The sequence below is a fragment of the Manacus vitellinus genome, unplaced genomic scaffold (assembly GCF_001715985.3).
Source record: "Manacus vitellinus isolate BGI_N305 unplaced genomic scaffold, ASM171598v3 scaffold_91_pilon, whole genome shotgun sequence".
Lineage (NCBI taxonomy): Eukaryota > Metazoa > Chordata > Aves > Passeriformes > Pipridae > Manacus > Manacus vitellinus.
Genome location: NW_021940873.1, coordinates 510,510 through 524,929, shown reverse-complemented (window position 1 = coordinate 524,929; position 14,420 = coordinate 510,510). Strand labels below are relative to the sequence as shown.

General features: G+C 39.6%; 1 protein-coding gene across 1 annotated transcript in view; it reads right to left on the bottom strand.

The window, feature by feature from the left end:
• Positions 1-14,420, bottom strand: part of IQSEC1 (IQ motif and Sec7 domain 1) — a 66,108-nt gene that overhangs the window by 4,422 nt on the left and 47,266 nt on the right. Inside the window, exons 10-14 of the mRNA XM_029965203.1 lie at positions 12,919-13,018; positions 9,777-9,938; positions 8,439-8,615; positions 1,512-1,561; positions 3-188 (exon numbers count right to left, since the gene is read on the bottom strand). Of these exons, the coding sequence (XP_029821063.1) occupies positions 3-188; positions 1,512-1,561; positions 8,439-8,615; positions 9,777-9,938; positions 12,919-13,018 (675 nt within the window). The remainder of the gene's footprint in view (positions 1-2; positions 189-1,511; positions 1,562-8,438; positions 8,616-9,776; positions 9,939-12,918; positions 13,019-14,420) is intronic.

Below are 14,420 nucleotides of genomic sequence, written 5' to 3'. Positions count from 1 at the left end.
GCGGGGTGCGCGGGCTGCTGTGATGAGCCGGATGGTGGATGGCCTTGGGAAGGTGGCTTCCCCCTTTTGCTACCAAATAAGGACCCTAGGAGTGAGGAGGAGTTGGGCATAGTCTGGTGAGGGCGAGATGGACACTCTCGGGTTGATGTAGCTCTTCGGCGCATGTGAGGACTGCTAATGATGGACCCCTAAAAAGAAATTAATAGAAATAAAAATTAAAAAAATCTTAAAATGTTTAAAAGAAAAAAGTTCACACTGACCCACAAACTCCTCCTTCAGTGTTCACCTGGGTGACTATGTTAAAGAGTTCTAGGAAAAATCTTATTTCCACCTTCTCTAAGTTGCCAATGAGGCACTCGTGCCTTTCTTGGGGTATGTTAAGCACTGAATGTTTTTGTCTCGGTACTTTTGATATTGAAAGATATGACTTTAAATTAAAAAAAATGTCATGGAAGAGTAACATGACATAAGACCTAGAGGTGTCTTTTTAAAGGAAAAATACATTTTAAAATACTGTAAAAAATACCATACTTGCTTTTTTACAACAACAAAAAAAATAAAGCTACATTAAATTCAGCCTAAACAGTTAAATATACAGCAGCAAATATTACAGTTGCAGTTTAGATTTCAAAATAGTATTTAAAACTTTTTTGATAGTTTTCCACTACTGTATGTCACAGTGCTGCTTCTCAGGCCTACCCCTGCATTATGTGTTAAATGGAACCATTTTTGCCACTAAGATTTCTATGTGATTGTGTTATTGTGACCTGTGGTCCAACATTATTATTTAGCCTGGAATTTAGTTTCTGGAAGCTTGGGGTTTGTATTTTTAAAGAGTTATGGGACACAACAGTACTTAGGCAAAGTGTGCTAGATTTAAACTGCAATCTACCTAAAGCAAACACAAAAAAAAAAAAAAGAAAAAAAAAAACAAAAAGAAAAAATCTGCAAGCTGAATTCAGAGACATGAACAGTATATATAAATGGTTTGAAGATGAATGAAATCTCATGAAATCCACATTGAATTCACCTATCTTAATAATTTTTTTCCTCCCATGCCCTATCTGTGCAATTCCATGGTGTCATGACTGCATACATTTAGCAATTGAACTCGAAAATAAGCAATGGGAATGGTTGAGCATGACAGTCAATAGTTGTAGCTAAATACCAAACAGCAAGAACAGTGTACTTGGTAACAAAGAGCAAGTGGGCTTTTAAGCTGGGACCAGACTGAAATGGTGGCAAAAGGACACATCATATCCATTTAACCATGCTTGCAGGAACAAAGGGAACAAGGTTAGCTCAAACCAAAAATGCCATTGGTCTAAAACAAGCTGTCAGTGCTTTTTAAGCTGGAAGAATACGGAGTGAGTAGCCTAGGCATGCATTTTATTCGTGGCAGGCAGGTTATGTGTTAGAAGAAAAAAGAGCAAAAAAATATGTATATATAAAAGAAAGGTTTGAAATGCACATCATCACATCCAGCTAGACATCAGGAACTTCCTACTTACTTCCATATTGCTGTCTAGCGATCCTGCACTGCTGCGGCGCCCACGCTTGCCTGCCCAGGACATGCAACACCAGAGATTAGAGACCGACACGACACCCGGGGAGAAGAGCTGCTGCCCTGCGTCCTACGGGAGCTCTACACACAGCCAGGGACACACCACGGGCACACACGGGCACAGGGCTGCTGGCAGGGCCCCCTGCACTGACTCACTGCTCGGCTGGCACTCGACTAACACGAGCGGGGCAGGTTTAAAGGGTTTTTTTTTAGTTCGCACAAGTCTTACAATACGTGGGTTTAACGTCGGTGTTTGGTGCTGTGGTTGGGACATTGACCAGCAGGGATGTTAAATTGTTTGATTTCCTGGAGTCCAATTGGCTGTGAAGTTTCTTTCTTTAAGCACATTGATATATACTTGTGGGGTGATATTAATTTAAGTGCAAAATTTAATATTCACATAGTCTGAACTTCCCCCAGAGGCTGGTTGGGCACTGCCCAGGCTCCCCAGGGCAGTGGGCACAGCCCCAAGGCTGCCAGAGCTGCAGGAGGGTTTGGCTGATCCTCTGGGCACAGGGGGTGAGTCTTGGGGATGGGCCTGTGCAGGGCCAGGGGTTGGACTGGATGATCCTTGTGGGTCCCTTCTAACTCAGCACTCATCCTGTGAGTCTGTGATTCAGTGGGGGGGACTGGTGAGGGGCATTGGTTTCATCATTTCAATTTCAGCTCTGAACCTCAGTGGATTTCATATAATCTTCTTTCATGAGGTTTTAAAAAAACTAAACTTAATTTTTGATCAATAAATCTGGAATCTGTCTTGACATTATGGCTAGGTTTTGTTTGTTTAGCTGTGCAGTGCTTTATCTTTAAGTATGCTGGATTTGTTCTCCAACAGTCTCAAACTGCAGAGACATTTGCCTAAAACCACGCGTGAAACACCAGACTAAAGAGCCAAAAGACCTCGGTGGCTATAAACAGGACACAGGATCCTAGATTTTATTTCTCATTTCACAGGAGAGAAAATAGCATATGGCTGCAGTGGAGATAGAGATTTTTTTAGAAGACAGGTTGCTGAGCATTGCTTTGTGCAGTTTCAGAACACTGTACTGGCAGGGTGCATAAACAAAGCTAACCTTTGAGAGATCAGGTGCTTAAAGCTTCCCTAAAATCTACATGCTTTTAGAAACCAAAGTCTTCTCAGAGTTCTCTCCTTGCTTTCCTACAAGGCCAGATATCAAAGACAATCTCTACCCTGCATTGGTACATTGCTGCCTTCAGAATCTTCTACTCTAAGAGGTGGTTTTGGGGGAGAATGTGAGTATTTCAGCATCACCAAACCAGTGAGTGGCATACCCTCATCAGGGACACCTCAAAGCCACTTGGGATCAGAACTAGAGAATTGGGACAAAACAGTGATTCCTGGGAGGTTCACCCTTCTTGACAGACCCTTCCATAGACCAATTTAGACTTGTAATGTGATCAAAAAATACCAGCTGTTGAATTCATAAGCATAACTTTGACCTGGCTGCTCCCAGGACGCTGCCCTGAAACACAAGCTTCTCTGAGAGCTACAGTTCTCTTTAGGCTACTGGAACAATTCCCCCTCTCTCATTATCACAGAGTTGCTCCCCAGGACAAATTCCTCTCCAGTGACATTAAATCGAGGGGATTTATGGTCAAGGTATTTTGTTCAATTTGGTGGAATTTGGAACAATTCCCCTAGACAGGATCTTTGTCAAAAGCTCATTGTTTCCACCTGCTGCAGTTTTAGCCTCAGCCAAACCATAACTGAACTATCTTAGGAACCCCCCAAGAAAAACTGGTTTTGGTAATCCCTTATTTTCACTTCTAGTCAGGCTTTGATATTTTTCTGCTCTGACAATGGGATTAGTAGTGATTAACACTCAAATCACTCTTGCTTGCTGATGCAAACACACTGAGAAAGACAGTCACCTCTTAGCAGTCAGTATTGCAAATAAGACTGGGAGCTGACATGGGTCATTCAATGTGGCCAAAAATGAAGGAAAACAGGAAAATCTGATGCCTTTTGCGTGTGGCAGGAGTCACATCTACTAAAATAACCACAGACACAGCATATACGGACAGAGACAGATGGATTTGTGCTCAGAATAACTCCAGGGCAAAGCCAAGAACACACAGAAAAATCCTTTTTAAAGCCTGTAGTCCCCTCAGATGGGCACTATTGCTGTACAGAGCCTTTGTTTGTGTTCCTAAAACCAAACTGAGCCCAATTCTGTCCTGACATACAGTGTGACATGAGAGCTATTAAGTGAATCCCCAGGAGCCTTCCCCCTGCCAAGGTGTGTTTATTCCAGACAGTTCCCTGGTCCTTGGGATGGCATCCCATCTCAAAAATGTTTCCCCAGAACTTCAGCCTTCACATGCATTTCAAGAAAATGGTGAGCCTTGACTAGAATTGCATCTAAGCATGTATTGGCAGAATAATGAGCAGCTGTGCTAAAAAGTAGGGTGGTATTTATTAAATCTGAAGACCGGTTTTGCTTAATAAGCAAATACTTCACTCAACATTTTTCAGGCTGCTACTTAGAGTAGTTTATAATTTATTTTTATAAAATTAAATTTCAATTAATTTAACCTTTTCTAATTCATCTCAGTAATTCATTGATGTTAGATATGAATATTCTTTATAAGAAATATCTTTAACTTATGTAAGTATGATATGTCCTGTATATGCACAGGTATTATCATTATCATTACAGTAAGTGGAAGTATTTCTCACTGCTACCCTGTATTTCTTGAAACTATCTTCTGTGCCAGTGAGATACACCAGCTAAAAAATATATTATCATCTAGCTTTGTATGTCTTGAGAAAAAAAGTGTGGAAAAAAGTTTTAAATTAAAATATGCTCTAGTCATTAATTTAGAGACACCACTTTCCAGAGGGAAAAGACTCTTTGTAACCTCCTCATTTTCACCTTGTTTTCTATGTGAAACAGTGTCTCTTCCATAAGACAGAAAAGTTGGTGATAACAAGGTGTTTAGGGACAGTGTGGGGTGTCTGTAAAATGGTTTGGTATTATCATAAATGTGTCACCAAAGATTTAATTCATACAAACCAGCTTTATTTAAAGCACCCAGTGAATTCTATCATACCCCTTTACTGTTGTTATTCCTTGGAAAAATAGGAAATGTTACAACAGTGACAAGGGAAGAGACAGGAAAAATCTCTCCCTACTTGGAAAACTCTTCTAGCAAGGGAGTCAAAGATTCCTGGTATCCTCTGCAGCAAAATCCAAGGGAGAGGAAGGGAAAAATGAACCCTGCCTGCATGGGATGAGGAAGGAGCCAGGGACTGCACCATCCCAGCACAGACTGATCCAAGAGATTAAGGGATTCTGTAATTCCATCAACTCAGAGTCTTTTTAAGGGGATTACAATGCTGAGAAGTTCCACAGTCTTTTCCATTACATTTTGGAATATAAGAAATTTTTAAAAAATGCACTATAAAACTGCTAAACATAAAAAATAAGAAAGTTTTTTTGGAAGCTAGAAACAAACATTTTAAAAGTTAAAGGTTGACTGAGTTTATAGGCAATATGCAAATAGACCTTTAATTCTGGAACTACTTTATGGTTTTGCTTTGGTTTTTGAGGAGTCTTTAATGCTCTGTGATTGTTTTGAGACAATCCCAATTTCTATGAATAGGAACCATGATCTCACCCTGCATGTGTGCAGATTGCAGTGCTACAGGGCTATCTATGCCACTTGTGTATCACTGGGGATAACCATAACCTTGGAATTTTTACACCAGTGCAGTGTGTAAATATTATTTCCACTTACAGGTGAGGGAAGCACAAGGTTTGCTTTCCCCATTTCCCACTGTGAACTCAAAGTGGCTGGAACTGGGACTGACTTGCCTAAAATCAGTCCAGAAATTTAGGAGAGACACAGAAATGGAAACATAACCATTCTAATCCTCCCTGCTCTGCTTTGGTGACCAAATCATTCTTCTCGTGGCCTAATGGCCCTGATGGGCCATCACACCTTTCACATCTGTCTGTAAACCTCTCACCACGTAATTGTACAGGGAGTAAGAGGTGAAGTGCCCAGAACACTATCAGAACCAACAAACCCCAGCTTTAGCTGCATTAATATTTGTCTGCCTTCTAATGTTTTTCTGTAAATTAAGAATTTCCAAGTCTGAGACAAATAAATTCAGTTCCTCCCTGACTACAGCTCAAGAATGTGCAATAAAAATGATACATTTCTCTTTTGAGAAAAAAATAAAGCACTAAATACTTTTGGACACAGTCACATCTTGGAGCAGTTGGTTGCCACATTCTGCTCTTTATTCCACAGAAAGAACTGACAATCCAGAGTGAACAATATTGTCTTTCAAACTGAGACCCTCACACAGATCCTTTGCACAGTTCTGAGTTCAGTTATCACACTGAAGAACAGCCGTCAGGAAACGACTCCTGGCATTGTTTGCTGACAGAAATCCTGCCTTTCTGTCTGATTTCCAGCTTAGGAGTCAGAATCATTCAGGACATCAGCATTTGTTGGATCTAAGCAGCTTAGGAATCACAATCTTTTCCAAGAGGGACATTTCAAGTGACTTTCCATAGCCACCATTTACTGCTGGGATGTCTGGGGGACTATTTCTTAAACAGTTCAGTCACGTACCCTTACAGCCAAAATGCTGGTCAGTCACATTTCCCCTTCGTTGAATAAATAGTTAAAAATTTGTTTTTTGCAATGTTCACTGGACAATTATCTGCCTTACTGCATAAATATGCAACCAGGTCATTTTCTCATGTTTATTACATTTATTTCTGATTAAATGTAGAAAGGACCTCTCAAAAAATCCACTTGCATTGTGTCTTTTCCAACAGACAGACACAAGTCCACACACAGCCCCACTACTCTTGTTCCTGCTCCTTGCTGACCCTGTGTTTCATCCAGAAAAAGAAGAATTGAGGCACCTGACTCCACACTGTTTTATAGAAGCAATTTAATATCATACCATCACTGGGGTGCAGCATCTTCCTAACTGAGGTATCTCTGTTTTGTTATGGATTGACCCTCTCGTATTAAAACATAAAATTAGCCTCACATGCAAGCTATTCCCTGAGAAAAGGCAGAAAGGACCTGTCCCATGTCACCGAAGTTACTCCACTGACTACCAAAGCAATAACAGGCGTGTCATTTCTCAAGCCAGTTGCACTGCACAAGACCAAACAGAAACTCTCCATAATTCTCAGCTATTGCAAGTTAAAATTAAGTTTAGTTGGGTTTAACAAACTCATTGATAAACCCTGCAGTCTGTGAGTGATTTCTACTTTTTGTTATGGAAAAAAGTTATTTTCAGAAACGAGCATGCCAGTCGCAGGCATGCCCTGTGGAAATGTGGAATGGGTTCATGATTACAAATGCTTGAATAAATGTTGAATAAAACCCATAAAATGAATTTAAATACATGGCAATGTTTGAAAGAGAGGGATGAGTAATTCTGATGGAATGAAAAAGTCAATCAGAAATCACATTTAGGGGCACAGATACCCACCGAACTCACATATTGACAATATGGTAGTTCTCATTTCAATGAAATAAAACCAAAATAACAAAAAGGATGATGAAGTATCCTCAAATCTGAGATTTAAGAGTAGTGAAGACCAGGGGCTTGATCTAAAATCCACTGGGGCCAATGAAGCACCAATATTCAGCTTCAGCCTGATTTTGGATCAAGGTCCTATGTCTTTTTTAATGAAGCAGATGGACATATGAGTATGAAAGCCTAAACAGAGAAGAAAAGAATTGAAAGAGCTCACTCTCTACATATTTGTATGCACACACATATACCCACAAAACACAGGCTATAATTTCAGTTTACAATAATTTTATTTATTGCAGCAGAGCTAAAATCTCTTCTTTAGTGAAAAAAAGGGAAAAGGTAAGTGGTGTCTACTACCAAAGATATACAGAATATTGAAATTATGACTATACTGTACATCATCACTACAATTAAAAGAACAAAGCAGAGTATGTAACACAGACTATGAACTAAAACCAGATAATTAAAAAAAATATATAGTTGCTACTATCCCCAGAAGTACTTTCTGAATAGTGGACATGGTGTTCAGATATGAGCTCTTGTAAATGACAAGAATCATTTTTAAAACTGAAAAATTACATGGGTTTGCCAGGTGTGAGGCAAACCATCAAATAAAAACATGCTAAACTTCCCCTGGCTTTCTTTGCCTAAAAAAATCCCACCATCCCTGCTTTGCAGCCTTTAGCTGCATTACTCAGTTAATAAAACTGATCACACGGCAGAGGCTTTGTGGGATATCAGAATTCTTGTCCACTGGGGCTTCTTGTGTTAGATTGTTAAGAGAACTTCACAACAACCCCTCTTGCAAGAATTAGGAGCTGTATCTGAGTTACAAACCAATAAAAGAGCACCAGGGACACACTGTGTTTGAGTTACAGAGCTCTGGACAGAATTTAGTAAGGCTTCACTCCATTTCATTCATCAAGGTGGCAGCACAGAACTTTTGAGCACAGAATACACAGAAAGCGGTCACTGCACAGAGACCAGTTTCCTTCCTTTTCTTTCTAAGCCTACTGTATGAGGGGGAAGAAGCAAAGGGGGTGAAAAAAAGAAAGGAAAACTGAGTTACTCCTAGCCCAAGTCACTATTTTTTTTTTAATCAAAAACTTACAATTTTTCCTGTCTTCACTCTCCTTTAAAAGTATCTATAGCAACCGACAGCGGTTTAAATGCTTTCAAACCCTTAACAGAACAAGGGCGAAAAACAAAGAGAAATGAAACAGGAACTGGGACAGAGGAGCTATTTAAAATGGTTGAGATTTCAGCACTACTGTTTGTGGAGGCTTTCACTGAGGCATCTTTGCATGCAGAGAGCAAGGGAGGAAATGCAGCGCTTACCTGCTTCGGACAGGTCTCTGAGCGAGCTGCTCAGCGCGCTCCGCTTCAGCCCCTCCCCGCTGGCGTAGCTGTCATCCAGGCAGGCCCTGCTCAGGGTCCCATTCCCAGAGTCCTTTTTCAGGCTGGAGCACTGGGACATGCTGGGACGCACCACCCCCTTCTGCTTCTCCAGCTCAGCTGAAACAGAGACGGCGACTTTGCAATTCGCGTTTCTCGATTAAACGCGGGATCGGACAATAGATCATGGAACACCCCGAGCTGGGAGGGACCCTCAGGGATCATCAGTCCAACTCCTGGCCCTGCACAGACATCCCAACAATCCCACCCTGTGCCCCAGAGGATCATCCAAACCCTCCTGGAGCTCTGGCAGCCCTGGGGCTGTGCCCACTGCCCTGGGGAGCCTGGGCAGTGCCCAACCAGCCTCTGGGGGAATTGTTACTTCTGCTCACAAAGGCTGGCATGAGCAACCAGTACACTAAATCCACTGTCATATTTTAAACCAACACATTATTCAGGATGCTTGAACATCTCCTGTTATTCCTTGATTTATCTTTCATTTTTATATTCGCACCTTCTTTTTCCTTCAAATCTTGCCAAACTCTTAGCAAAATGAAAAATAAGCACAATAAAGACAAAAGTTAGACAAACAAGGAAACTTCATCATTTGAGCTTAAAATGGAAACTGGAAAGAGTCCTCAAGATCTAAATTCCAGTAAGGAGCTTTTCCATGAGTATAGACTTATCATAGAACATGGAAACATCCCAATTTCTGTGTGTGAGCAGGTATTACTGTGAATAAGAGACAGGAGCTTCACTTCTGTACTAACAGATTTATGTTGCAACACACACAGCCTCTTGGAAAAACAGGAGACAAAATTTCGTGTTTAGACACTCATGGAACTTTCAGTAAAATATATCAACTTGTACCACGGCTACCTCATGGAGAAAATAAAAAATAACAACATGGAAATCAAGAAAAATCCTGTGAAACTTATTTGAAGGGCCATCATTGAGAATTTCAGTGTGATGTAAATTATACCTCAAATTCTTGCTGTAATTTATACTACAATTCACAAATCCACCTCCACCCTGTCCATTGGTATTTACAGTTTGTCCAGGCTAAAATTCCACTCCAGCTACACTGCAGTAAATAGGAGTCAGTGAACTCAGCTGGGCCTTAACATATCATTGGGTTTTTCCTCTTTCTAGAGTCAGACTTGTGGAAAAACCCCTATTATTTGGAACTTTTAAAGTGTTCTAATGGGTTATACACATACTCAGAATTGCCTTCCTAGGATTAGCCTGACAATGCTCTATTTTATGTACCTTTGTACTTACACTCTATTCTGTGCTTTTCCATTTCCTGAACTTCTGCAATCGACTCCCTCAAATCATCTGTGAACTTCTTCCTGTCCTGAGGGTTCGGGGCATTGAAGTTGATGAGCACTTTGATGTCTGCTCCTGGCACGGCTGACGTGAGCCGGATACCGTTGGGATAATCTGGAAGGGAAAGGCAGGAGAAACTAAGCTCTGATTATTCCAATTCCTTTTCTTCTAATAAAAAAAAAAAACCACCAAAACTCAAGGTTTTTTACTAATATTACCACAGAGGGTACAAAGTCAGAAAAATAAAAGTTTGAAGGCACAGCATCAGAATGAAAATCCCTAAGATACATTGGAACAGCTCAACTGTCAAGATGCTGACTAAATCCTGGAAGATAGTCTTTATCTGTTACCTTTAAGGTACAATGTACAATATAAAAGAAAAATACCAGAAAAGGCAAAAAAATAAGGGGATAATTTTTGTTTCATGGAACAGATCCCATTACCTATCTTACTAAATTGTGCCCAAAGTTTTGCTGAGTAAAAACTACCTGAAGACATCTCAAGTACATCAAACTTGTTCTACTTGTAACATTTGCAGGAAGACAAACACATTAGCAGGGACAGCTTTCAATCTTTCCTCTTGAGTTGTGTTCCCTGACAATCCTAGTTTTCTCTTTTTTTAAACAAAGTTAAAATTCTCTGTGAGATTACATACTGAAGAAGTAAAAGGGTTTGTTTGTTGTTTTTTTCACCCCTCTTTTGACTCATACTATGGGTAACTTCAAAACAAAAGGTTGAGATTTTTTAGCAGACTGTCTTTGCTTCTTTTCTAGCTGCACATCTGAGAATGCAAATTTTAACAGCTGGTCAAAAATATCTCCTGGCTGAGACAGAAGGTTCATTTACAGGAGGATATTTATAAAGAAGATAAATTCTGCTCTAGAAAACAGAACCAGTCTTTGCTTGAAGCACAGACCTGTAGAAATGGGGTGTCAGAAAACCTCAAAAGGTGAATTTTAACTCACAGTGTTTTCTTTTCCTCAGCTGCTTTACCTTCTTGGTTTGCTACAGCTCTCAAATATTTACTTAAGTATTGAAGCCGAAGTTCAAAGGCTCCCAGGCACTAAAACTCATTCCCTCAAGAGCCAGCAGATGATGTAAGGCAGCTCCCCTCCCCTCAAAGCCATCAGGTTTCAACAAGATTCAGCTATTGGGAGACAAGTGCAAATGCTGCTCTTTTTTAGAAGAATACTTCCAAATTTTTATTCCAGATTTAATTTTAGAAGAATATCTTCCAAATCAGAGCTGCAACTGAAAGTGAAGCAAGTCCATTCACCATTCTAAGAGGAAAACAGTGCAAGTACCACAAGGCTCAAAGGGTCCAGAGGGAAGGAGGAGCTTGGGGGTTCTGTGGGGTCTGCTCTCAGTATCGTGCACAGAAGAGGAGACAAAGGAGGCTGGTGCTGGGTGGGCTCACAGGAGGGGAGCATGGAATCCCTCCAGGCAGTGCTGGGAATACTGACATGGATATGCAGCAAACAGCTCAAAGTGCACCACTTAAGGGGAAAAACCAAAAATGCTTATGAAACCAAACAAGGAAATGTGAAGTCACATGGGCTGCCCCCACATATGAACCAAGAAGGATTTTCCACATACTAAAGAAACACGTATATTTTATTCCCACAGTTACTTCTCCACACTGTATTGATTAAGCATCAGGAGACACTCACATCAGTATTCACTGGTTTCAGACACTCTCTCTTGCAGTGACCTGCTCCCCCTTTATATTTTGTTACTGACTGACTGAAAATGTAAAAGATTTTCTAAAGATACATGACATTGTTCTCCCTTTTGGAGCTCAGGATCCTGACTTCTATCATTAAAAGTCAATTCTTCTATTACCAAAGCCAATCATGTTGTTCAACCTCACCAGCAGCCAAAGCAATATTTTTGTTGCTTCTGCTTTAGCAACACTAATTTTGTTCACTTGAGAGCAGCTGATTCTGACAGCTGCTACACAGGGATTTACTGACTGGTGGCCAAAAGAGCCCAAAGCTTGCTGGGGACAGGGGAAACCAAGAATATGAATTTTACAAACCAAAGGAGAAAAATACTTCTCTTTCCAAACTGGAAAATACTGCATTCCACCTGACAGACACCCATACTAGAAGTACAATCTGTTCACTGAGTCATTGTAGTGAGCTCAACTTAGAAGCCAAACTATGTCTATTTAAGTGTCTCAGTTAAAATGCCTCCAGTTCCCCGGGAGAAATCCAACCCTTTGCTTCTTGTTTCACTGTATATGTTTTTAAGTTTATTTGAATAGTGTTTCTACTTAGTATACTTATGAGATATATCTTTTTCAATATTTTATTTAATTTGACATCAGAGGAGATATATATTCTTCTATTTTCAGTAGAATCTAGGATAGATATATTTGCCCTTCCTCCCAAAACTGAATTTTATATTATATAATGAGTGCACAAAAGAGAGAATGAATGTGTAAGCATACTCTGCTCTGCTGTTAGTACTGATGCTGCCTTTTGGCTTAAAAGCAGGACTTTAGCAAACTATTTGGGGTTTTTTGTTGGGTTTTTGTCTGCTAAGACTAAGTTTGAGAAGCATGAAACATAAAAAGAATACTGGATTGATGCAGACTGCAACAGACATAAACAAAAGGTGTCACAAAATACAAGCTTGAGTCCAAACTCTCTGCTTTGTATTTATATCTGAGTGAGCATATATTACTTGGGCACAGTTAAAACATAAATCAGGAAAATAAATTAAACAGTGTTTTGAATTGCACACATCACTATAGGAGTAATTATTTATTATCATTCAGTTGCAGCTGCCTCAGCAAGAGACGGGTTTGTTTTTTGACAATCATTTTATTCTTTACCAGTATTCACAAACAACACATTTGGGAAGATTTGGCTTCTGACTACAACCAAAAACCAGCAGTCTTGCTGTTTCATATGCTGAGAGTATCTTCTTTTAAACTTTGGGGCTAAGTTAAATTCAAAGCAATTTTATTCTGAAATCCAGAGCCAAGTCCTGTCCACCTCTTTTGCTCAATCATTATTTTATTTTATTTTATTAATTTTTACTTTATTTTTAAGCAAAAGGCTCATTTAAAAAGCCTGGAATTACTTACACTGGTTCTCAAAGAGAAGGACTTGCATTCCATAGAGAGAAAACGACTGTCGAAAACTGTATGTAACTGAGTTCTTCTTCTTTTGAAAAATCTTGGTCACCTGAAAGTTACCAAATAAACAAAATGAAATACCCCTTTTACCATGTATGCTTGTGGAAAATTATTGTTCTTAGGAATTAGAATAAGAGAAAACACTTCATTCAAAAGAAAGCTATAACCTGTCAGAGAATATGTTAATTGTAATTCTTTTTTTTTAAATGCAACTGCCGTATTTAAGCTAACTCTGCAGCACCATATCTCTTAAGCAGAAGAGTTAATATTTTATCCAGAAACAAAGCCTTTGTGTCCTCCATTCTCCAGAAATCTGACTTTTTGGAATTCCAAAAAGACAAAACCCTCTACATCCTTACTGTGCACTGCACATGCTATCAAAAAGAAGTTTAAATTATCCTTCAAAAAGCAGCTGCTACCACACTTTCCTTCACCCCTTTTCTTACATCTGACTCTAGGCAGGACCTCCCCACACCAGGTTAATTCTCAGCCCTCCTCAGCCAGTGATGTCCTGCTTTCCCTCTGCCTTTTACAGCCCCTGACACAGGAAAAGTCCCACCAAGTCTGTGGAAACTTGACTTTTTGCTACAACAGAAGTAACATTCTACTGCTGACCATCAGTGCTGGGGTTCTCCTAAAGGGTGAGTGCAACTGCTCTTTCTCTTTACAAAGAGGTTTATTTTTACTAGTTCTTTCTAATTTTAACTTTTAGTGATGGTATTTTACTGGAACTGATAAATTTGGTTTGTATTACTCCCCAAACAGTTTGATAAAACTATTGACATCTGAGTGAGTAATAAAAAAAGACAGAAAACCTGCAGCCCAAAGACAGCAATGTTCCATCAGTTCCCACTCAAGCTCACATTTACAACCAGGAGGATCTACTCATAACCAAAAGGATTCATTTCTGTATTTATTTCCTGGATTTGAGGTCTGAAGGTTTGTAAAAATGACACACAATAAAACCATGAGGGTGAAGCCTGTCTTTTTTGTAACAAAATATTAAACTCTTAGTTTAGCTCTCAGTTCTCAGGTACATTCCAAAGAGAGGGCAACAAATTTTCCTATTTTTAAGAGTAAATCAACCAAATAATTTCAAGCTGTCACTAGTTTTGTATGTCTGTTTTTCAGAAGAGTAGGTCAAGATAAAGTCTGTGAGGATAAGTGCACGCTAAAAAGTAAAGTCAACTGTAAAATCTATTTCAGCATATCCCCTTCCTATTTCGAGGCATAAACAGATCTGTTGACAGAACATCTGGGGAATACAAAGTATTCCCCAGTAATTTTGTTTTTCCACAAACACCTTGAATTCTTAATTCACAGAATAAAGACTGTCTCTGTTTATCCATCAGGGAAATGGGTAACCTGGAGGTGATTTTTTTTCCTCTGTAGTAAAAGCTATTGCATCCAATCCCTCCTTACAAAAGAGCATAGCAATCAGTAAAAGGCTT